Genomic DNA, 24,508 nt, shown 5'->3' on the forward strand with positions numbered 1-24,508 from the left:
GTTGTTACTAAATCCCAACATTAAAACATACAACGCTTAGGATTTTCCCGTTCTCACGTCAATTCAAACCAATTCGTTAAAACGATGCAAACGGCGATACATCGTTGAACTGTACAACGTTTTTGAACATACTGTTTATAGAAGGGGGAGGAGCAATGAGATGGACTGACGTGCACGCAAGAGGCAGAGAGAATCTAGTATCGAACAGGGCATCTAAGTACTTGTTGTTGTCGCTAGTAAACTAAAATATTATAACATAGCTAGCTTATTGCTTCAAAAACATCCGACATTTGCTTTTGAAATGACAGACCTACGGCATCGTGGAACGGCAGAAAACGAGCTACAACAGCAACAGTCTGATGACAAGGTAGGAGAGCATTGACTTCTAACGGGTTAGTCTAATTCCTGGAATTTACACAATCCGCGGTCAAATGTATGTCAGGTTTTAGCTTGCATACAATAACAAAGGATCTCCGCAATGATAATCGTACGTTACTGATACAATTGATTGAGATCATGCCTCAACAATCAACATCCATTGTTTAGGCCAACACAACATGCCCAGTCAACGTCCCAAGGAGCTATTCCACTCAGCAAATAGACTGTCCAGTCCAGTTTAACGGTAGCTAGCTACAACCTAGCTTTTAACATAAGTTAAAACATTAACACACATTTCTCACGTATAACAGAAACCTAAAACCACAAGATAGTTTGCCAGTGCCTAATGTAAACTGATAAATATGTGTAATCATGTGGTACCAAATTATGTTGCTCCCTATTTTAGAAAAGGGGCGTGGTGAATGTGACTTCTAATTTGAATGGTTGAGATCAGATGGGTTGGTATAGTACATCACAAACATGTCCGTCAGTCAAGTGTATTAGGACCTGTGAGGTTAGTAGAATGTAGGCTATAGTCATTTAGCAGACGTTTCTATCCAAGATGACGTACATGTGGATATTTGAACCTGCAACCTCTACTGAGTACATCTGTTCTCAAATGCACCACCTGTGAGTTATACCCATTCAGTCTCCTCAGTTTAGAGCCCAACTATGCGGTTTCAAGAATAGAGGAACACTTAAAGTTATTATAGTTATTACGATGCACATTTCTGTGCATCTTCATTAGATTAACTTTGCAGTTATGCTGCTGAACGTCCCTCTAATTCATGGCTTCATGCGTCTCTGCTTAAAATAAGCAGCAATGCATCCATTATACTTCCGTTTATCGGCCTGTGGTTGCTGCCTTTCCCAGTCAGGCCTCTACTGGTCAGATTAAGTTTATTGATCTGCATTATTGCAGCTGCCTGTTGTTTGGTTCTGTCAGTTTAGAAACACTGTTGCAGATTGGAGTTTATACAGGAAGCAGACTGTGTCCACTCACCTCTCTTTAAGTCTCTCCATAGCTAATCTAAAGCTTTGTTACACATTAGGAGATCCATAGCCTAGCTAGAGTAAACCCAAAGTAAATCTCCTTTTATTCTCTTATGTCCGATGTTGTGTCTATGTGCTTGTATCTTACTGAAGGCCAAACAAGGGTTCAGAACACAAAATACGATAAGAGTATAGAATCCTAAATGACCCAAGGTGAGCGTGGGCGGTAAGGGCTAGATGAGGGTATTGTTAGGGACTAACACGGAGGCCAGTGCTACTTCGTTCTTTACAGGAAGCATGAACTGGGGTCGCCGGAGGAACGCGAGTGTTGTTGATGTGAAAGAAGGAGGTATTTTTAGCTCTGGCATCCTGAGTGACGGGATGTGGTCTCCATGGAAACCCCTCAGCCTGGAGCGTCTATTGCTGTGATAGCCGCTTTCTGTCTGTCAGCCCTTGTGTGTGTGTGTGTGTGTGTGTGTGCGCGCGCGTGTGTGTGTGATACATAGTTCCATCCTGTGAGGATCATAGGGTAGTAGTTATCCCTAGAGGCCAGGCCATAGGGGGGGGGGGGGAGAGAGGGAGAGAGAGGGAGAGGGAGAGGGGGAGAGAGAGAGAGAGAGACATGTCTGTCGTCTGATAATGACACACTTCAGTGGCTGTTGCCATGGAGAAGCAGTTTGGGTCATCAAGATTCAAGCCATTTTAATAGCATGGAAGCACCAGGTGGTTTCTCATCCAAAAATAGAACAATAAATTAATTAAACCTTGTTGAATATTGCAGCTGAAATAAATATACTTATATGGTCATATTTTCTAAATGTTCATGTTAATAGTTTTTTGAACTATATAGCCTAAATGATTTGACATTGTAGCCTACATCAAAGTTAATATGTTTACTCTGATGTAGTCAAATTCAGATTCAGTCCTTTTCACATTCATGGCTGCATCACTGCAGGAGCACTAAGTAAGATATGAGTTCTTGTGTCTTGGCTTGCATGCAGGAGAAGCTAACATCTGAAGCTAACGTGTAGCGTCTGAACATCTGAAGCTAACGTGTAGCGTCTGAACATCTGAAGCTAACGTGTAGCGTCTGAACATCTGAAGCTAGCGTGTAGCGTCTGAACATCTGAAGCTAGCGTGTAGCGTCTGAACATCTGAAGCTAACGTGTAGCGTCTGAACATCTGAAGCTAACGTGTAGCGTCTGAACATCTGAAGCTAGCATGCAGCGTCTGCTCACCCTCCTCCCTGTCCTTCCCTGCAGGGCTCTGAGAAGGAGGGGGGCTCTGACGGAGAGACCAAGCCTGACCCGGGAGTCCCAGAGGTGCCTGTGTCCACTGACGACACCCCCGAGGTCCTCAACAAGGCCCTGTCCGGACTGTCGTCACGGTAACTGACGAGCTATCAGCTAGTTATTTGTTTGTGCCTTACCACGTCAAGTCCTTACCAAGTCACTGCTTATTTTAAGTGTGTGTGTGTGTGTGTTTCCACAGATGGAAGAACTGGTGGGTTCGAGGGATACTGACTCTGGCCATGATCTCTTTCTTCTTCTTCATCATCTACATGGGCCCCATCGTTCTCATGATGATAGTACGTGACCCCTCCATCCCCCTACGGGGTCGTGTTGTTACGGGTGTGTGAGTGTGCGTTCAGGGGCTGTGTGTGTTGTAACAGATGTGTGTGTTTTTAGGTGCTGTGTGTGCAGATAAAGTGCTTCCAAGAGATCATCACCATCGGCTACAGCGTGTACCACTCTTATCACCTTCCCTGGTTCAGAACGTTGAGCTGGTGAGGCCACACACTCACACACACTCACACACACACACACACACTCACACACACACACACACACACACACACATTCCAGTATGTGTCATTGACTGAGATGATGATAATGATCTTGTGTATTTGATTCCATTCCAGACTGGCTGAGGTTAGTTGGGTGGTTGTGGGTAGCAATTTGCTGTTGTGATAGACATTAAGCCGTGCTAAATGATAGCTATACCGTATTACTTACAAATGAAACAAGTCTGTAGTTTGTCTGTAGCCATTGTAGTGCTAGCTCAGTGGTCGCTATGCAGTGAGTCTCGAAAACCTGGTGTGGAAAACCTAGTTTTTCTCTCTGAACCAGTGAGAGGACTGTAGCCTAAACACCAGGGTTTTCCAGCATGCAGAGTGCAGCCGTCAGCCTGCGTTGCTTAGCTTGCAGTTGGTGTGGTGAAGGTATGTGTGCTTCTGAAACCTTCCCCCACTTCCCCAGGTACTTCCTGTTGTGCGTCAACTACTTCTTCTATGGTGAGACGGTGACCGACTACTTCTTCACGCTGGTGCAGAGGGAGGAGCCTCTTCGCATCCTCAGCAAATACCACCGCTTCATCTCCTTCGCCCTCTACCTCACAGGTCAGACGCTCGCCACACCCCTAGCAAACGCCGCCAGTTACGCCACCGCCAACTGTTCATAGAAAGAACGTGTCCTCCAGATGGCGGAAGTGACACCTCCTGTGGGTGTGCGCAGCCACAGTCGCTGTGTGGCTGCACTGTGGCCTACCACCGACCCCCAAGGTTAGCCTGTAGTTTTCCGTCCTGTATACCAGCTGAGCCCTTCTGGACCCAGGGTCAGCTCTGGTGCAAGCTGAACAGCACGACTTGGTGAGATCTGCTGTGGGACGGTTTGTACCACACAGGATGTGGTGACAGAGAGAAGCCTGGGTGTCTTTCAGCAATGTCACAAGTCTATCTCTCTCTCACACGCTCCTCTGCCTCACACACACCTCCCTCCCTTCCCCTCGCACACGCTCCTCTCTCTCCCCCACACACACCTCTGCCTCACACACTTCTCCCTTCAAGGTGAAAAGCAAATTAGGGCTGGTGCCTCCCTCCCTCCTGTTGGACCAGGAAGTGTGCTTCCAATCTTGTCAGGGTGTCCTAGGGCAGGACAGGGTGCTGCAGGCAGGCAGCCATCCGCCCAGAGACATTAATGAATGAAAAGAGCTGAGTCTCGCAGAGTGAAGTTGTATAAAAACAAGTGCCAGGCCCTGGCGTGCTGTGTGCCCGTACTGCAGCAGGGTGAGGACACAGACTGATGACAGCCCAGGGGACAGAAGAGGCACTAAAGTCTCCAGTACCTTAATTGGATCCTGGTCAAATGGACGCAGGCTGATTGAATAGATTGATTTGAAGTGTTTCTTAATTTGTTGTTGACTGATTCTCCTGTTTCTGTCAAAGCCCAGGTAGCCCGGCCTTAGCTATCAACAGGGTTTAGGAAATGAAGAGTTACACCCGCTTTCATTTATTTGTGTCTTTTACATTTACATTTAGTCATTTAGCAGACGCTCTTATCCAGAGCGACTTACAGTAAGTACAGGGACATTCCCCCCGAAGCAAGTAGGGTGAAGTGCCTTGCCCAAGGACACAACGTCAATTGACACGGCCGGGAATCGAACTGGCAACCTTCAGATTACTAGCCCGACTCCCTCACCGCTCAGCCATCTGACTCCCTTTATGAGTCATATACTGTATGTGTACACTTCGGAGAAAGGAAGCTGGGATAATCCATGTGTGTGTCTGTGAGGGAGTCATTCATAACCTCTGTGTGTTTATGTGTGTGTCTGCAGGGTTCTGCATGTTTGTGCTGAGCCTGGTGAAGAAGCACTATCGTCTGCAGTTCTACATGGTGAGACTTCTGCTGTAACCCCCCTCCCCAACCCCTCTGGCATACTGCATAATAACCAGAGCCCCCCCCCTCCCCCAGCAGAGGCCTGGGCCAGAACCTTCATTACTGGCCCTGCCTCAGCTTCTGTTACTGCTGCCTGGGCCCTGGGCCTGGCTTGGGTCCTGGTTTTAAACAGGACAGAGGCTTGGCTGGGGAACGCACACCGGTAGGAGCGGTACATCAGCCCCACGTCTTCCCTGTCAGGGCGAGCACAGCTGGCTGAGCGCCACGGACTGCAGGAACCGTTGGATATTCAGTGACAGTGCCATGCCAGAAAAAGGACACTGTGTTTTTATTTAATCAAGCTGTGTTTATAGATATATTTATAGTGTTTATATCTCTCTCTCTCTCTCAGTTTGGCTGGACTCATGTGACTCTGCTGATTGTGGTGACACAGTCTCACCTCATCATCCACAACCTGTTTGAGGGCATGATTTGGTAAGAGTTAGTCTTTGTTTCTTCTTTCTACTTCTGTTATTTCACCGCCTCTCTCTCTCTCTCTCTCTCTCTCTCTCTCTCTCTCTCTCTCTCTCTCTCTGCTTCTGTCTGCCTCAGTATCTCAGTCTCCATCGGTGTCTCTCCCCCTCACCGTCTCTCCTTCTCTCTCTCTCGTCCCCTCTCTCCAGGTTCATAGTGCCCATCTCCTGTGTGATCTGTAATGACATCATGGCCTACATGTTCGGCTTCTTCTTCGGACGCACCCCCCTCATCAAGGTCAGACCCGCGGCCACATGGCCCTCCCTGCGCCGCGACAACACGCTATCTGTGTGCATTCCCCCCCCCAGGTTCAGGTTGTGAGTAATGTTGTGCGTGTGGCATTGTGGTTTCTCTAGCTGTCTCCTAAGAAGACGTGGGAGGGCTTCATCGGAGGGTTCTTCGCCACTGTCGTGTTTGGCATCCTGGTGAGACGATACGAAAAACGTCAACAACACTGCCACCAACGCCAACCTATCTACTGGTGTTCACCAGTCTATAAAATCCTGCCTGTCTCTCTCCGTCCCTCTCCTTCCACCCCCCTCTCTCACCCCTCCCCTCCCCCCCCCCCTCTCCGTCTCCAGCTGTCCTATGTGATGGCTGGCTACCAGTACTTCGTGTGCCCGGTGGAGTTCAACAACGACTCCAACCGCTTCACGGTGGACTGCGAGCCCTCGGAGCTGTTCGTGCTGCAGGACTACGGGATGCCCGCCATGCTGGAGTCTCTCACTGGCTGGGTGAGATGCTCTCCTGGCCCTGCTGGCATCGTCTGGCCCTGGATCTTGGGCCGGGCTGCTTGTTTGAGAACTTTCTAGATGTTCTGGTCGACTGGAAGTGTGCCTGTGGCTTGGGTCTGGGTAGGCACTTGAAGAACTCAACGTTTCTCTCCTTCCCTCTCTTCCCTAACCTCTCTCTTTCTCCCCTTCTCCTCCTCTCCCTCCACTGCAGACCACGGTTCGTCTCTACCCCTTCCAGATCCACAGCATCGCCCTCTCTGCCTTCGCCTCCATCATGGGACCCTTCGGCGGTTTCTTTGCCAGTGGCTTCAAGAGGGCCTTTAAGATCAAGGTGCGTGTGTGCGAGGATGTCGACGTGTGTGTGTGTGTGTGTCCGTGTCGGACCTTACTGTAGTCTCCTGTCACCCCCTGTTCTCTGCTCCCCTCTGTGCTCTGACCCTGGCTCCTGTGCCCGCTGCTCTTCCAGGACTTTGCCGACACCATCCCTGGTCACGGCGGCATCATGGACCGCTTCGACTGCCAGTACCTCATGGCCACCTTCGTCAACGTTTACATCGCCAGCTTCATCAGGTAAGCTGTGGAGGGTAGCTGTGGAGGATGTAGGTGAACCGTACTGAATGGAGCGCTGTTGCGGATCAGAAGGGTTTAGTTCACGGGCTGGTTTGGTGGGTAGGTGTGCGTGCGGTGTGTGTGTGTGTGTGTGTGTGTGTGAGAACGGGAACGAGAGTCGTGAGTGCATGTTTTTATGTGACCTGGGCGTCCGACTCCACCGTGAGTGGGTGTGCGGTCAATGTGCGTCTCTCTCACAGTCCCCTCCTCCTCCTCCGCCCAGGGGCCCCAACCCCGCCAAGGTGGTCCAGCAGCTGCTGGCGTTGCGTCTGGACCAGCAGCTCGTCATCTTCAACTCCCTGAAGACCCACCTGACCGAGAGGGGCCTGTTGCAGGTCGGCGAGGAGGCTGCCTAGAGCCTCACCCTCACCCGCAGACGCCTGCTGCTCCAGTGGGAGGAGAGCAAGGATACAAACGAGGAAAAACAAACAACAACAAAAATCTACGAAAGCCTTGGGTCATTCCGTGTTGTGTATGAATGTGAGAGTGCGCGTGTTATATTTTGTCCGTGTTTCAGGTTGTCTGTAAGTGACTGTATGAGTGTTGTCAACCATAGTACCTAAAGTGATGCCACTTTACATTTCTGCGTGTACACAGGATAACCTGTACCTCCGACGTGTGTGTGAATATTTGAGGGTACATGTCCTATTTTATATTTTGTGTTTTAATGCACTGCTCGAACATGCTGACACTGTGTCCGTGCTTATGTTTCGTTTGCTTCCGCCGTCATTGTATTTATATATCTGTGGTTGTGTTTTTACATTGATATCTCGCCATTTCATCCCTTTTGTCTGTTTTACCCCCACGGGAGACAGTGGGCTGTGTATGCCCAGATGTTCTGGGGCATACACAGTCGCACCGTGCACATGCTTCTGTTTGTCAGTGTTGCTCCTGTGTGTCTCCTTTTTGGGTTTTGTCCTTCGGCGCCATTTCAGGGCTTTCCGCATCCAGCCAGACCTTCCTGGAGGCATGAGGGGTTGGGTGGGGGGTTAGGGGGGGTGGTGGGGGGGGGAGGGGGGGGGGGGGGGTGTGGACGGCTAAATTTGGAGCGGACGTTGAGGGATTTGTCAGGATTATTGAATGTGTCATTAGCGAGCGACACAATCCAGGTCGAGGAAGAAAGTGTTTCCCTGAGAGCGAGGTGTGCTCACACGACGTCGCACGCGTTACTGACGGGAGCAGCGTTCACAAGCGACGCTGTTTTCCGCCCGCTCTGAGCTAAATTGGTGTTTTGCAGTGTGACCGTGATGCCGACTTTGTCTCAAACTGTCACTATATGACCATGTGTTCAAGGTCAATTATTGTTCACCGAAGTCCATAGATCTGTGGAGGTTCTCATAAGAAAAGCTAAAACCACTGACATATGTCTATATCTATAGTTTTAACGATTACAATTTGTTACCAGTGACTTAAGTACTGCGTTATCCCTGCCAGACTGTGTGATAGGAAACACCCTCCCTAAGTGTTATAGTTACAGAAACGCCGGAATGGTTTCACCGTGGCACAGCTAGACTCAGCAGTGTGTCTTGGTCTAAGACTCCTCACAGCTTGTTTGTTCAGTAAGCTAAGATAATGCACTGCCAGGTCTGCTCCTGTTTTAAGATACTTCCATAATCTGTACACTTGTTATTCTGAATTTGCCATGTTCTATCTTGATACATATGTAAACCAGACTGTAATACAGATCTACTGTTGATATAAGTGCAATGTGTGTGGGTGTGAATATATGTTAATGTCCTCATGTAGCTATTGCGTTAACAGGGAGTGCCCGCAGATAAGTTGGGATGAGTGTTTCTTTACAGAGATGTGGCTGGGGTGGGGACTGATCTACTGACCGCTGATGTCATCCCTCTCCTCACCCTGTCGCCCAATCACATCCTATACTTTCATGTCACATGTCCAAAGTTTGTTTTCCCCTGGATTGTAGCTTGTACAATGTCACTGGTAACTCATGTTAACTATTTAAAGAGTGTGGGGGGGAAAAGCGAACGTTGTTTAATAACTCTCACAGTGGATAAACTAAAGCTATAGTTTTTTGCGTTTTCAGGCGGTGAAAACACGTCTTGTGGTTTTAGGATAGAACCAAGCAATACGTCAGCATGTCACCCTTACCATGGAGGGAGAGTGGATAGGGAAGTAACACGGGTTAAACTCACAGGAGGACCAATCACGCGGCTCGTTTCTCTTAAACTCACAGGAGGACCAATCACACAGCTCGTTTCTCTCCACAGTTGCGTGTTGTCCTGCCCTGTCATGTTCGAGGTCACAGAGCTATGTGTTCAGCTTGCAGACCACTCACTCAACTCCAGTCTAAGCTTCCACAATCACACTGAAAAGCCATGAATGCGTAGCTGACCTATGTGTTTTGTTACTGTTTTAATATATTTTTATTCTATATTGTGCCAGAATTTAAGATTCTTCTGAAGGGTCAGAAATGTTCAAATATACTATATGCTATTGTTTAGAAGACTGTTGTCTCTTTTTGTTTTTTGCTTGTTCACAAATTCTTCACTGATTATTTTTGATGATATTAAGCTATTTGGGCTACAGAAGACGAGAGGTGTTAAAATAGATGAGAAGTGTGTCATTTCTGTTATCGCCATGGTACCTGGTTTGTCTGCTTTAGTGCTCTCTGATAGGGACTGTTGTCCGTGTGAGCTAGAAGCTATTGTGTGTGATCTGTAGCATCCCACGTCAACAACAAACATAATCCAGTCTCGAGTGGACGAGGGATGACCGATGGAAGTCATTTCAGGCATGTTATTATCAGCCAGGTGTGTTAATCTGGATCCCTAAAGGGAGTCTGTGCAGTGGCAGACAGCAATACAATGCTCTGTGAGGCTCTTGCAGGTCTCTGCCAGTGCCATGGACAGCCACCAGGGGGCGCTGAGCTGTTGTATGATGGAGGGCCCCTGTGGTCTGTTCAGCTGAATCTCTGCCAGTGCTGCAGCGAGGGCGGGCTGGTCTGTCTCTGTCTCTCTGCTGCGCTTCGATACATTCCGTTTCCCCCCCCCGGTTCCAAGAACCGACTAAGGGACAGATAATAGACAGGTGGATCAATTCCGTTAATAAAGGATTTTGAGCACTTTTCACTTCCCAGTAGATTCATGATATTTCAGTGGATGCCTCCGTGCAATTTTTTCCTCAGCTAAATTGACAAAAATCTATTTTTTTAATCACCTGAAGATGACTTTTATCATTCTTGGACACCTTGGAATAGATATAGATAGAATGTATGGGAGACCTGTTATGTTTGGCTGTCACACATACACTCCTTCCGTAGATCTAACTGTTTGCTTTTATTCTGAGATAACCCTATCTAGAGTTGATGTTCTATAATTTATATAAAATGATATTCTTTATTATCCAATTGTGAAATGGTTTGTGTTCAGTTGTGTTTGTTTAGGAAATGTATAAGTTGTACGTTTTTGATAATGCTGAAATGTGCTTTGCCTGTGACTGGCTCATATGTTGACAATAAAGGGGAAATAGGGAGATGTTGGTCTGTGTTGATATTCACCCCTTCCCTCATGTGACCAGAAACTTCCGTCTTCTATTATAAACTCCAGACAAGATATTTATCAACATAACACATTTTCAGAAACCCTCATATCGTGAACCTGTCAGGAACTGCATTTGTGGGCTACAGCTCGAATTCAGCTACCCAGAAACCAAAGCCACGATTTGAAAGAGAACATCCTCACAGACACCGGTGAATAATATGTTTAAACTATAAATCCTGGCTGCCTCTAAGTCTTAGCTGACAGGAGGCTGGAGGCACATGGTCACATACTAGAAAGCCTTAGCAAGTACCTGCCTCACAGGGAAGTGGAGAGAACACGAAAGGACACGTCTAAAAGGGGGTTGAGAAAAAAAAAGAAGAATGATCAGCACACAGGAAGTAGGAAATGAGATACAGAAAAAGGTTTGAGTCTGACAAGCCGGAGAGGTAAAGTGCAGATGAGAGAGCGCGTGCAAGGTGTGTGTGTGTATGTGTGAGAGAGAGAAAGAGAGAGTGTGTGTGCGTGTGTGTGTGTATGGGGGAAATACGATCCTTTTTCTATGAAGCAAGGATAATGTCACTGAAGATAAAAAACTGGGACTTCAGCACCTTCAAAGCTGACACAACCAGAATCAGTAAGTCTATCCACAAACCTGAACTCAAAGCTGCTCCAGTGATAGTGTGGCAGCATGGATGATGAATTTGTCTCCACGTAGGTCTTACATGGGGGTACGTTGGTGTGGATGAGGGTGTGTGTGTGTGTGTGTGACAGGGCTGTTCTTTGGGGTTAAAGAGGTGTGTGTGGTGTGTTTGCCGTGCTGTAACACTGTCCAGGTGTGTGTACCGCACAAGGTCTGTGCCTCTCCTCAGCCAAATTCTGTTTTGCATTGGTCGATAAAGACTCGAATGTCCTACATTTCATCACAGGAAGACTGGGGCATCCAGATCCATTATGAGCACTATTGTCTGATATTACTGTAAGAAAAACACAAGCTACCCACAAGCTGCTTGGAGATGTTGTAATGGTGCGTCATGAGTTGTGTGACATAAGGACGGGTGCATCTCTTTCAGCTTAGTGGGACCACTGTCCAGCTTGATGTTTTCTCCTCATGTAACAGCATGACCCATCTAGCCCCTGCTGTCGTTTACCCAGCCGTGCACACAATCACAGGCGTGCGGGAGAGGTGCGGTTCCCCTCTGAGGAAAGGCCCATGGTTCAGAACAGGAAGTTGATGAAATACCCGAGGGCTGGATGTGACTGTGCAGCCCTGTGTCTGTGCGTGCGCGCGTGTGTTTTGTGAGTGTGCGTGTGTGCATGCATGTGTGCGGGTGAGTGTATGCATGCATGTGTATGTAGGCCAGTGGAACCTATGTGATCACTCCTCTTTACCAGGGGCCAGTGCAGACATTTCCTTTCTACATCCTTCGATGTACAGCTGTGTGATGATGACTGGTTATTATCAATGCAAACTGTACAATTACTTTATACGGAGGCCACATGAAATCAGCTCAAGACGACATCTGGCACTCTGATTCAGTAAACTCATCCGTGTGTTGTTTTAAGTTGCCTACAGGTTTGAATGTCTTGTCAGGTGTGCATTATATTTTGTTGTGTGTTCGTTAATCGGTCTTTGAGGTGACAGTATTGAACCTGAAGTACAACAAAACAGCCTGATCTAAAGTCAGCGACTTCAGACTGATGCTCCAGGTCCCTGAGAATGCTTGAGGGACTTTCGGGCCTGTATACTTGCTCTCATGACAAATCAGCTTCCTCAGAAAAAAAGTGTGTGTTCGTCCTCTCACTGGGTGTGGTGTCTTTCATCACAGTGTGTGGCCTCCGAACCTCTTCCAAACGCTTTTGACGTTCCCTTCGTCGAGGGAGGATGCCATTAAAATAGACCAAAGACCCTGAGTTCTAGGTGGGGGCCTTCAAAGTGTTGGTGTGCGCCAGCAATGATGCAAACACTTCCTGTTTACGAAACCAGAAACCATCTTCTTCTCTTCTTCACTTTCATCTAGCCTTAAAGGTTACGGTGAATTTCAGAAGAACTGAGCGAACGCAGACCCCTCGCAATCCCTCCATCTCCAGCTACCACCCGTCGCTCACCCCATCCCTCGCTTTCTTCTTCCATCACAACTGGAACACGTACACCTCTGACTCCCTCCCTCCCCTCCCTCCCTCCCTCCCTCCCTCCCTCCCTCCCTCCCTCCCTCCCTCCCTCCCTCCCTCCCTTTCTCATTATCTTCTTTTACCTCATTCAATACTGAAAACCAAACATGTTGAATTGGCAGCTTTTTATTCTTACATACAGTACTGTGGGTTACTAAATGAAGACAATTATCAAGTCAACGCTGTCTACACAGCTTGGTCGATTGCCCTCATGTGCTTGTTATTGTTGGTTATATTAATCTGCTTTCATACTATGTCACTGCCTTCCCTCAACGGAACAATCACAGCTACGATCTTTTAGCTGCTAACAGGAAACGTATCAGGTCAACCAGTGGCAGCCAGTTTCCTATCAGGGTCACCACGCAAATAACTCCATACAATAGCCCTCCTTTTTTCTCTCTCTCTCTCTCTTTATCACGCCGTCTCACTCTCGTTTGCAAACGCGGCGAAACGAACTGCACTCAGCAGGTTTCAGACTGCACTGTGAATTACAGATATCTGATGTTCAAATGAACCGAACGGGAAGACGCGACAGAAGTGGACCTCAAGGGACATCTGGTTTGAAACATTCACACCCACACCGTGTGACTAACTCCATCCCTAACGCTGGTGTCCTCTTTCCTCCACCCGTGGTGGACCAGCGCGGTCAAAGAGCGTGATGCCCGGGGAGAGCAGCCCTGGGTCGGGTTCGGCCGGCTCCAGTGGCACCCTGGAGAGGCCTGTGAAGGCTGGCTGGCTGAAGAAACAGCAGAGGTCCATCGTGAAGAACTGGCAGCAGCGCTACTTTGTCCTGAGGGGGAGCACCTTGACCTACCAGAAGGACGATAAGGAGAGCCCAGTCCAGGTGAGAGGGGTGATGGTGGGGCCTGGGCTTGGCTGTGGTAGGCCTTGGGTTTGTGGGAGGGCCAGGGGTTGTTGGTGGTAAGCCCTGGGGGTAGTAGTAGGGGCAGTGAAGGTAGAAGTAGGGGTATGGGGTGAATATCTTCTTATGTTCTCTGCGTGTGTAAGGATGTGTGGTGTGCGTGATGTGATGGTGTATGTGATGGTATATGTGATGTGATGGCGCTTTTATCCTGCATGTGTGTTCTGGGATGTATGATGTGGGTTTGGGGATGTGTGATGTGTCCTGGGTGTGTGATGGGGGTTTAGGGGTGTGTGATGGGGGTTTAGGGGTGTGTGATGGAGGTTTAGGAGTGTGTGATGGAGGTTTAGGGGTGTGTGATGGAGGTTTAGGGATGTGGGATGGAGGTTTGGGGGTGTGTGATGGGGGTTTAGGAGTGTGTGATGGAGGTTTAGGGATGTGTGATGGGGGTTTGGGGATGTTTGACGTGATGTGTCCTGGATGTGTGTTCAGGGAGTGATCCAGTTGAGGTTCAGTAAAGTCAACGAGCTCCCGCTGAACTCAGACGACCCAGGAAAGTTCCTGTTTGAGATAATACCACGTGAGTACACAACATGCCCCCTTCTCTTCCTCCCTCTCTCCATCACGCCCTCTCTCTCTCTCTATCCCTCCCTCTCCCTTTCTCTCATCCTCTCGTTCTTTTCAACGGTCTCTCTCTAGTTCTCTCTCTGTCTTTCGGTCACGTTAAGGTCAATATACCTTCGGTTTCAGAGGGCATGGACCTTGTAAAACAGACGAGATGTAAATACGCCTTTTGTGTCATTCTCTGTGTGGCAGGCAGCAGTGGGGATCGTGAGCGCTGTCCGTACGTTCTCATGGCAACCTCTCAGACGGAGATGGAGGAGTGGGTCCGCTCTCTGCGACGGGTCATCGGAGTACCAACTAGTGGAGGTTCTCACACGTCAAATATCAGACACAAACTGAGTACCAAAGGGATAGATTAGCAGGGGCAAGTCTGGGCGTGCGTCGCATAAGGCTTCAGACTGTTTGTTATTTCATTGGCATGTTCTATATGCAGTGGCAGGTTTTGTCATGTCTGGACTGCGAGTGTTAACTTCCCTCATCCTTATTGGTCGGTTTGCGAGGCTTTTAGGGCACGCCACAGACCACACTCATTGTGGTCCTCTCTGCCCCACGTGTCTCACACACCCCTGTCTCCCTGCCTGCCTGTCTCTCCTGCCAGTGTTCGGGAAGAGTCTGGGCGACACGGTGGCGTACGAGCAGAGATTCGGCCCGCACATGGTGCCCATCCTGGTGCAGAAGTGTGCCGAGTACATCAGAGAGCACGGCCTGAGTGAGGAGGGAATCTTCCGGCTTCCCGGACAGGACAACTCCGTCAAACAGTTCAGAGACGCCTTCGACGCAGGAGAGAGGCCCAGCTTCCCCAGGTGACTCTCTCTCCCCCCCAGGCGAGCGTTCAGAGAACGGGCTCGCCGACGCGAAAGATGTCAGAGTTTTCTTTGCGGCGGGGCCCAGAGAGAGATGAGAGAGATGATAGCAGAGAGGAGGGTGCTACGTTCGCTCTTCGGTTCTCTCTCTGCAGCTGTGCCCACATCCTGTTCATCCTGACAGAGAGAGGGGTGCAGTTTCTCAACACTGACACACACAAACATCCTCCCACCCTTCCATTTTTAGCAACGTGTTCACCAAGCAGGCACTTTTATCCACACAGTCTGGGTGGAAATATTATCCTGTAAACTCTTGATCTGCAGCCAAGTGCTTTGTCCACAAGGCCATGTATACCCCTTCCCTTATTATAATCATGTTTCTAAAGACAGGTAAAATTGTAAGATAGAGGTAAAACCACGAGCCCAAACAAGATAGTGAAACATTTTCTAACCTGCGCATGTGTGATTAATCAACAGACTGAAGAATCTTTTTGTGTCCTCTCTGTCGTGGCCTGCAGTGACACAGACGTCCACACGGTGGCGTCGTTATTCAAACTGTACCTGAGAGAGCTGCCAGAGCCGGTGGTGCCGTGGACCCAGTACCAAGACTTCCTGGATAGCAGTCGTTTTATAGATCCGAACAGTGCAACAGTAAGAACCCACACGGCCCCAAACCAAAAGTAGTCTCAATGAATGAACATGAATTGTCTCTAGATAACATTTCGACAAATCTTAAACAAAGTAAAGACGATAAACAATTGAAAGAACTAAAACGATTGTTTTGAATCTGTTGTCTGTTTAGGGTCGTGATAATCTGGAGAGGCAGATCTCACTCCTTCCCAGAGAGAATTACAACCTTCTCAGCTACATCTGCAGGTGAGCCTCAGTCCTCCTGTCACCGTCACACAGTCTGCCCCTCCAGCTCACCCGGACGCTCGCCCGCACATCGCCAGCAGTGTCCTGGTGTCTTAAGTTGCACAGGTTGGACTTCTGGACGTCTGTCAGCTTGTGCTTGCTGTCGCCGGGCAGGTTTCTGTACGAGGTGCAGCTGAACTCCAAGGTGAACAAGATGAGCGTGGAGAACCTGGCCACGGTTATTGGAATCAACCTCCTCAAGCCTCAGGTGGAAGATCCCATCACCATGATGAAAGGTTAGTACTGTTGAGATGTCCGAATCGTTCACCGTACCAAATAGCTGAGATGGGGTTACTTTGCACGGGGCCTGGTAAATACAGGCCTTCCCTGACTCTGACCACTGACATACAGTGAGGAAGACACACTTCGGCTGTGGGCTTTAACATGTCAACATGAGGATACTCCTGCCTGCTTCACAGCTGCTTGTGGGGGATCTTCTGTGAGTCCTTCCTGCAGTATCATGTCTAGAATAACCACAGCAGATCACACCTGATCCCAAAGTATGTCATAATCTCCACAAAATACACTAAGCAGCCATGGTATGGTTCACAGCATGTATTTAACAATGTGTACACAAGTTTGGACAAGCCCTCCATTCCAATTCACTTGTTGCAATGTGTCTGGGTAAAGTACAGACTATTGCTTGGCACCAACCACTGAAATCCGATTAAAACCCTGCACTTCTGTGGAGTAACTGAGCTTTCTGTACGCACCCTCGCTTGTCACCATTGGATGAAAGCATCTGCCAATGGAATGACCTGTGAATGTGTGCTGTGAATTGGTCCCAGGCACTCCCCAGATCCAGAAGCTGATGACTGTGATGATCCGGCAGCACGAAGCTCTGTTTCCTCCCTCCAAAGACGTGGTTCCCCCTCCGCCCCGCAAGAAGAACCCCAGCAAGAACACTGCTCCCCGCAGCTTCGTAGGCTGGGAGTCTGCCGAGGTAACAACCACTGCACTACACGTCCCACAATGCATTGCTGCGACGCTCCATTCAAGGAGTCCAGTCGAGGAGTCCATTAAAGACCATTTCAGATGTTAAAGACAGGAAGTACTGTGTGTTCCCTCTCGCCCCCCCCCCCCACCAGTGTGAGGCGTCCCTGTCGGAGTCGCCAGAGGAGGAGGATGACTCGCCCCCCCCGGGGGACCAGCAGGGCTTCCCAACCTCTCCTCTGGACACCCTCCAGCCCCTGCCCCCCTCCGGTACGGACCCCTGGTCTGGGAGCCCCCGCAAGCGCACCCAGACCCTCCCCAGCTTCAACTGCCCCGTGGCTGGGGTGCCCCGGAGGACAGAGGCCCTGAACCGCTGGAGCAAGATCCAGGAGGTGTGTGAGGAGAAGGGGGAGAAGACCCTCTCAGAGGACATCTTTAAGATCCTGGACCTCCGCGGGGGCTCCCTGTTTGGGGGGGATCAGACGTGCACAACCTCCAAAGAAGAGGGCGACAGAACCGAAGCCGGGAAAGGAAGTGATGTCATGGTTGCCCACAACGATGCCTTCCAAGTGAGCAGTGATGCCCAAGCTTCATCCCGACAGCAAAGGCCCGCGCTCCTGTCAGTACCAGTGTTAATGCCCAGGACAGACAGCAATGTTGACCACCAGACAGACAGTCAGAACAACACAGAACAACTCAACAGGTTTGTACCATCAGCAAACAGTAGACAGGTGTTAGATAGGGGCGTGTACAGCTCAGCGGTCGAGCATCCGACTGTAGATCAAGAAGTCACAGGGTCCAATCCCCACCTGTATGTGAAAGTGTCTGCAAAATGAATACATGACCTTACATTGTCACACGAGTACACACACACACACCTCACCCAAACAAGGCCTAACACACTCCTCACCCCTCCCACTCTCTCTCTCTCCCGTCCTGCAGCCTTCAGAGGAAGAACGCGGAGCTGAGCGCCACCGTGGCAGAGCTCCGGACCACCCTGCAGGCCGAGCGTCAGCGAGCAGCCGCCCTGGAGCTCCGTGCGAGGAGCGCCGAGGGCGGCCGGGACGAGGCCCAGAGACGCACCCTGGAGCTGGACAGAGAGGTCAGGAGACTCCGGGCCGAAGAACCAGAAGCTCCCACATAGAGCCCCGTCACCCAGCCGTCCCAGAGGGAGCTCTGATGACCTCGTCACCACGCATCTCTTTGCCGCGGGCTGAATGTCGATGCATGTCCTCATTCATCAACGCTCATCCCAATGGTCCCTCTTTCAAAATCAGATCCAGGGGTCTGGAGATTGGGCTGCCAGTCGATGTGTTTGTTAGACGAGAGATTCGTAAAGCCGGCCACTGTTGATCACCTGGTGGTACTATTGTAAGCTTCACATTTGATGAATTGCCTGTCTCATTGCTGTTGTGGATCAAAGGAAGTATTGTACGAGTAAAAGAGAGAGAAAAGATGAATGTGTTTGGTTTGATGAAGAGTTGGTAACCATGCATATGTTACTGGTGAGCTCAGGTCATTGCTCTAAGGAGCAAGCGTAGATAGAAATATTTCAATTTGTTCAGAACAGTTGTACTGTGATGAGCAGTTTCTGTTTTGGAATGGCATACTGATTCGCTCGTTTACCGTGGTCAATATTATTGTGTGAAATAAAGTATTTCAATTAAATAAATAACTCTCGATTGACTGGCACTCCTCCTTTGAAACACTTCAGAAAGAACCAGAAGGACAGAGAGAAACCGTGAGAGGAGACACAGGGAAGAAAAAGAGAGAAGAGAGAGAAAACAGCAACGAGAGAGCGGAGATGGAGGAAGTTCCAGTATGAGAGAATTCCTTCCTGTGACAGGGTCATGGCCCTGATAGTGGGTCAAAACAGATCGCGTGTAGGTTGGGGGCAGGAGAGACTGCGGTGGGAATGTTCCTTTGTGTCAGGACGTTCCCCGCATGGGCTTGCGTGCTAAGCGGGAGAAAAAGAGAGCGAGAGAAGAGGGGGGGAAAAAGCGTTGCGGAGATAGAGAGAGCCACGGCGCTATCAGGCGAGTCTATGGCTGAGTTGGAAGGTGGGAAGGGGTTTAAAGCGCAGAAGCGTTGCGTAAGGCAAAGCAGAGAGATAACAGCGTGTCTGTCAACTGTCAGTCCGGCGGCTGATTGGCAGAGGAAGGAAGGCTTGGTCACTTCCCACAGCTCTGGTCGCCCGTATCAGCAGTTCATCAACACAGGTCAGGGGCGGGAGAACTGGAAAGCAGAATGCCAGGGTTGAAACAGACAGGAGATTTCGAATTCACGTCAACACATTGCAACGACTGCCACTGGGGGGGTGGGGGGGGGGGGGTCGAATCCATCGCTGCTTCTCCAGGAGCAGTGATCCTGCTCACGATTCAGAGGGAACAGGAGGGCCCGCCCCCAGACTGATGAGGTGAGAGCGGAGGGGAAGGTTGTTGATCACCGAAGAGGAATTCCCTCCTGACTCATTCGGGTTCCATCTCTGTCACCTCTGACTCTCTGCTGTCCATGTAATCTGACAGGAATGCCTTTTCGGGGGGGGCCGAGCGGCCCGCGACTCTCCTGCCCTGCCCCTCCGCTGGCCGTGGCGGAGCGCGGCATCCGGAAGCCGCCCCGTCTCCAGAGCCCTGGGAGGGTACGAGGGCAGTCTGGGGGAGACGCACGTCCTGTGTCGTCATCCTGGGGTCCTCTGAGCCACCCTGGAGCCTCTGGGGGTTCCAGATAACCCGTTCCTGACCCTCCCTGATGTTCGTGTGCGGCCGCAGCTTACAGTACCAAAAGAGGAAGTCCACTTTGGTGGAGGGCACTTGAGAGAGGACAAGGGATGTAAGGGTGTGGTGGTGGTGGTGGTGTCGGTGGTGGTGGTGGTGGTGGGGGGGTAATGAGAATATTGTTGCTACTGTGGATCATTTTACACACAACAAAGATCTGTGTTCGTCTCTGTGTTTCCCTCTCATCACACTCTGTCTCTGTGCTCTCAAACTGTAAACTCTTATAAGCTTATTCGTGAAAAACTAGGCATTGGGAAATGGTTTTGTCCTCTTCATAAGTTGTTCTAAATGTTTTACAGAGAGCCAGCCGGCCCTGATATCTTGAAGTCCTTCTGATTGGGTCTCACACCTCATTACATTTCCATTTCCTCTGCCCAGACACAATCACACAGACATATTGAAGATCAGCAGACCTTATACATATTTTGTCAAACAGAAATGTTCAATGGAGCGGACTCCTGTCAGTTCACTTCCACCATTTACCAAACAAATAAACAGAAGAAGAAGAAGACCATCGCCGTGGTTCCCACCCAAACAAAATATCGCTTCCACAAGGAAGAAGCTACAGGACATTGTTTACAAAGTCCTCATTAAGGAAGTTGTGAGATAACGACACACCACACACACACACACACACACACAGGGACAACACGAGCCCTGAGAAATGCAGAGGCTACCATATCATAGATAAGGGAGAGAGAGAGAGAGAGAGAGCGAGAGAGAGAGAGAGAGAGAGAGAGAGAGAGAGAGAGAGAGAGAGAGAGAGAGAGAGAGAGAGAGAGAGAGAATGCAAGGGAGAGGGAGACACAGAGAGAAGCTACCTAAGAGATGCCTATGCAATGTCGGGTGAAGCAACGCCACAACCACCCTTCATCCGGAACACCGACTGTTGAGAAAACCGACATCAAAAGGTGTGTTTGAGGATAAAGGTCGTAAGAACCGGACCGGGAGCAGATCATCTGTGTGAGGGGCCACCACACACAGTGAGAGGAACACGGACCTCCTGATCGCTCCTCCAGCTCCTGGAGCCAGCAGCAGCACACCCAGGGTTAACCACCAACAACCAGCGGATCATCGACACGTTCGTCTCCAACCTTTGGATTAAGGATTGCGAGATTAGATTAGACTGCGTCACCGGGGTCCTTGTTGGACAGTCCTTGTGGATATACAGCCCTCTCCATGGCAGACTTTAGGGTCTCCGGGTTGTCTTTCACCCAGACCCTCACACCCCTGCTCCCCCTCCTGGTTCTCCTCCTGGGGGGGGGCCTCTCTGGCCAGGGCAGCCCCATCTCCCTCACCCCTCAGAGGCATCGCCCGGCCCCAGGACTGGGGGATGGGCACGGTGGGGTGCTGGACCCCTCTCTCCTGGAGCAGGACAGTAACGCTGACATGCAGAGCCTCCTAGAGAGCCTGAGGGGCCAGTTCTTAAGCACCTTCAACCTGTCCGGCCTGGGGCCCCCAGCCCTGGGCTCTGGCTCTGCCCGTGTGGAGCCCCCTGAGTTCATGATGGAGCTGTACAACCGCTTTGCCAACGATCGCACAGCCATGCCCACCGCCAACATCATACGCAGCTTCAAAAACGAAGGTAGGAAACTGGTTCACTGTGTAATAGGCCGTTGCCGACGTGAATGCAAGCACGTTTTTATAGGGAATTCAATAGAAACGTATCCAAATAATGAGTTAAACGTGAGAATAATATTGTTCTTGTGCATGCTTAATTATATTAATTATTATCACATTTCTACTGCAAGAAAATACTGGAAATATTAGAAAATCTTTCCAGATATAGGAAATATTTTATATGTCAGCTGGTATACATCAAAACACACAAGCATTTCATTACTTGTATTGAAGTGAACAGTAAAAATGTTATGGACGTTCATAACACGAGGCATCACGTTTTATCTGGAGCGTTAGATCACAGTGTTCCTGTCTCTCCTGCAGCCTCGTCTCCCTGCAGCATCGGAGCCCAGGGCATGAGGATCCACCCCCTCCTCTTCAACATCTCCGTCCCCCACCACGAACGCATCACGGCCGCCCAGCTGCGCCTCTACACGTTGGTCCAGACCGACCGTGACCTCTACGATGGCGTGGACCGCAAGGTCACGGTCTACGAGGTGGAACGGCGGGACGCGGACGACAACAAGACCGGCGAGGCGGAGGCCCGCCGGGGGGGCGGAGGAGGAGGAGCAGGAGGAGGAGCAGGAGGAGGAGCAGGAGGAGGAGATGGGGCGGAGCTCGTGGAGTTGGCCTCGCGGCAGGTCTACGAGACAGACAACGGCTGGGAGGCGTTCGACCTGACCGCCGCTGCCCAGCACTGGCGCAGGTCCGAGCACGGCGCCACCCACAGGCTGGAGGTCCACATCGCCAACCTGGGCTCCGAGGACGCCGGTCGCCCCGCATCCGAGGGGGGAGGCGGCGGTGGAGGAGGAGAGCGGGGGCCCAGAGGAGACATGGAGATCGAATCCGGCCTGGAGGACAAACACAAACCCCTCATGATCGTCTTCTCCGACGACCAGAGCGGAGACCACCGCGAGGACAAGCGCGAGCTGAACGAGATGATCGTCCAGGAGACGTCGGAGGCAGTGTTCCAGGAGGACCTGGGCCTCAACGGGCTGTGGGGGCAACCGGGCCGGCCGCGGGAGGACGACGAGGAGGACTCGGACGACGAAGAGTCCCTCATCCAGATGCGCTCCAACCTCATCTACGACACGGCCACCCGGATCCGCCGCAACGCCAAGGGCAACCAGTGCAAAAAGCAGCCGCTCTACGTCGACTTCAAGGACATCGGCTGGGACAGCTGGATCCTGGCCCCGGCCGGCTACGAGGCCTTCGAGTGCAACGGCGTGTGCACCTACCCGCTCACCAAGCACGTCACGCCCACCAAGCACGCCATTGTGCAGACGCTGGTCAGCATGAAGAGCCCTCAGAAGGTGGCGAGGGCGTGCTGCGTGCCCACCAAGCTGGAGCCCATCTCCCTCCTCTACCTGGACGACACCGGCGTGGTCACCTACAAGTACAAGTACGACGGGATGGTGGTGGCGGAGTGCGGCTGCAGATAGGCCACGCCCCCCCCCCACGTCTGCGGAGGGGGAGAGAAGGCGGTCGCGGGCGTCTTCCTGCGGGAAGAGGGAAGGACTCATCGGGACGGAGACGAGAAGCGAAGGACGAGCGGAGGAGAGATGGGGCTGTTTTATCTTTCGTCTGAAGACTTTGCAGAGTCGCCGCGACCTGAATCTGGTGAGAGGACTGAGAGGAACTTCTGGAAGGAACTGATGGTAGGAGATGTGGCTGTGGGACATGGAACTAAAGGACGGAGATTGACAATGCTGCTGGAACGTGCCAGCTGTTTGTGAACGCATTCAAGTTTAGTTTGTGATATCCCCTTTGTACAATCTGTGCCGGCCCGTTTGTATTTTCTCTTTGTTTCACGGGAGAAAAGGAGCTGTGAACCTGCCGAGTGCTGGGAGCTGACAGGCCTGTCTGGACCTTGTGGGAGCGGGGGCTCTCCTGCTTCGACACTGATCCTCAGACTCACGTCTTCCTCCCCTCCTCCCCTCCTCCTCCGTCACCTCCCAGACCTCCAGCGCTGAGCCCTGAGCATGCAGCGCCCGGCAATCTGCTCTTCACTTGGGCTGCCTCAGAACCAGGCCTCCTAAGGGCGGCCAGCGTGCCGATTGGATCTCCTGGCTTTGCGCCCCCCCCTCACCCCCCAACCCCCCCTCCCGGGGTTATCTCTCTCCCCCTCCCCGCCCCTTCCCACTTCAGCCGCGGTCACATGCCATGCGAGCCTCTCCCGCTGTCCTCCGCTCCCCCTCTCTCCGCGGCGATAAGAAGGTGTTGGAGCCGAGAAGCATGTGTGCTGCCACTCAGGTCTGGAGGAGTGGACGCCCTTCGGGGGGGTTGGGAAGGGTGGGGGGACAGTGGGGGGGGGGGGGGGGCGGGGTTAGGCCGGGGGGTATAGGGAAGAGAGCTGTCCAAATTCCTGACCAAACTGGCTGAACTCTCTGTCCTACAGTACCTCCATTCCTCCCCCACCTCCGTCCCACTCTCCTTTTCTCATCTTTCAATCGCAAAGTCCAGTTCTCTGTTTGGACAGCTCTCAAGCCGGAAGTGTGAATAAGAGGAGAAACTGTGCATCTCGTCATTCAGAGTCTCCCTGACATGAGACATGAGTGCGGACATGAGACACACTGTGGGCGCCTGTTCCTTTGTTTTTTAAACTATGTAACACAGACAGACCTCTGCTGCTCAAGTTATTTTAAAACTATTTATTTACTAATTTATTGATTTTTACCATGGTAAATAGATGAATATGTACAATGGTATAACGAGGATATACACACATTGTTGACAGTCACATTGATACTGAGGTGATTGCCATCCATTCTCCCCTGTTTGTGTCGTTGAGTTTGGCCTAGCAAGAAAAACCATGGGCATTTAGACAGCTTCACGATCACTCATTTGCGTGTAACATAAATCCTTTTTTTTCCACATGAATCCATATAGACTGAATCATCTGTGTCTGCGGTTCGCTCTTCCCAAGCACTACATTTACATTTAGTCATTTAACAGACGCTCTTATCCAGAGCGACTTACAGTAAGTACAGGGACATTCCCCCCGAGGCAAGTAGGGTGAAGTGCCTTGCCCAAGGACACAACGTCATTTGTCACAGCCGGGAATCAAACTGGCAACCTTCTGATTACTAGCCCGATTCCCTAACCGCTCAGCCACCTGACTCCCCAGCACTATACAGATGACAGCTTTTGCTCCCAATTATGCTGGGAAGGGGGCAGGCAGCGGGATGCATGATGGGGACAGGAGGGCTGCCGTATCAGCACACAGGCTGTGGTTTACACACATCAGGCAAACATAAGAACCATGGGAAACAGACTGGAAGCCCGGCTAATGAACACAATGGATGGGTCTGACTGATGGACACACACTCTGACGATCCACAGACACATGCGGGGCTGTGGAAAACAAGAGTTTCGCTGCAGGGCTGTGTTTGCTTTGCGAAGGG

At 50.8% G+C, this 24,508-nt stretch overlaps 3 protein-coding genes and 1 long non-coding RNA gene across 5 annotated transcripts; all 4 read left to right on the forward strand.

Moving 5' to 3' along the window:
- Window positions 1-151: 151 nt before the first annotated feature.
- Window positions 152-7,872, forward strand: cds2 (CDP-diacylglycerol synthase (phosphatidate cytidylyltransferase) 2). The gene is made up of 13 exons (XM_062451984.1): window positions 152-367; window positions 2,634-2,758; window positions 2,863-2,959; window positions 3,060-3,157; window positions 3,630-3,769; window positions 4,984-5,042; window positions 5,437-5,519; window positions 5,708-5,795; window positions 5,915-5,983; window positions 6,140-6,292; window positions 6,504-6,623; window positions 6,759-6,862; window positions 7,125-7,872. Exons 1-13 carry the CDS (start codon window positions 302-304, stop codon window positions 7,255-7,257), a joined length of 1,335 nt encoding a protein of 444 aa, XP_062307968.1. The 5' UTR covers window positions 152-301; the 3' UTR covers window positions 7,258-7,872.
- A 52-nt stretch (window positions 7,873-7,924) lies between these two features.
- On the forward strand, window positions 7,925-10,394 carry LOC134012250 (uncharacterized). Its single transcript, XR_009928542.1, has 2 exons — window positions 7,925-9,679; window positions 9,719-10,394. It is a non-coding gene; the product is annotated as an uncharacterized LOC134012250 (long non-coding RNA).
- Window positions 10,395-10,795: 401 nt separating this feature from the next.
- Window positions 10,796-18,402, forward strand: arhgap25 (Rho GTPase activating protein 25). 2 transcript variants are annotated; one of them, XM_062451975.1, is made up of 11 exons: window positions 10,796-11,038; window positions 13,215-13,417; window positions 13,928-14,015; window positions 14,252-14,365; window positions 14,658-14,862; window positions 15,381-15,513; window positions 15,665-15,738; window positions 15,892-16,013; window positions 16,566-16,720; window positions 16,866-17,413; window positions 17,653-18,402. In XM_062451975.1, the coding sequence occupies exons 1-11, from the start codon at window positions 10,939-10,941 to the stop codon at window positions 17,852-17,854; spliced, it is 1,944 nt and encodes a 647-aa protein (XP_062307959.1). In that variant the 5' UTR covers window positions 10,796-10,938; the 3' UTR covers window positions 17,855-18,402. The 2 variants fall into 2 exon arrangements, with proteins under 2 accessions (XP_062307959.1, XP_062307960.1); XM_062451976.1 differs by lacking the exon at window positions 10,796-11,038 and having other exon boundaries at window positions 12,634-13,417.
- A 1,314-nt stretch (window positions 18,403-19,716) lies between these two features.
- On the forward strand, window positions 19,717-22,996 carry bmp10 (bone morphogenetic protein 10). Its single transcript, XM_062451982.1, has 2 exons — window positions 19,717-21,069; window positions 21,429-22,996. Exons 1-2 carry the CDS (start codon window positions 20,664-20,666, stop codon window positions 22,544-22,546), a joined length of 1,524 nt encoding a protein of 507 aa, XP_062307966.1. The 5' UTR covers window positions 19,717-20,663; the 3' UTR covers window positions 22,547-22,996.
- Window positions 22,997-24,508: the final 1,512 nt, after the last annotated feature.

The sequence above is a fragment of the Osmerus eperlanus genome, chromosome 25, assembly GCF_963692335.1.
Source record: "Osmerus eperlanus chromosome 25, fOsmEpe2.1, whole genome shotgun sequence".
NCBI classification, from domain to species: domain Eukaryota; kingdom Metazoa; phylum Chordata; class Actinopteri; order Osmeriformes; family Osmeridae; genus Osmerus; species Osmerus eperlanus.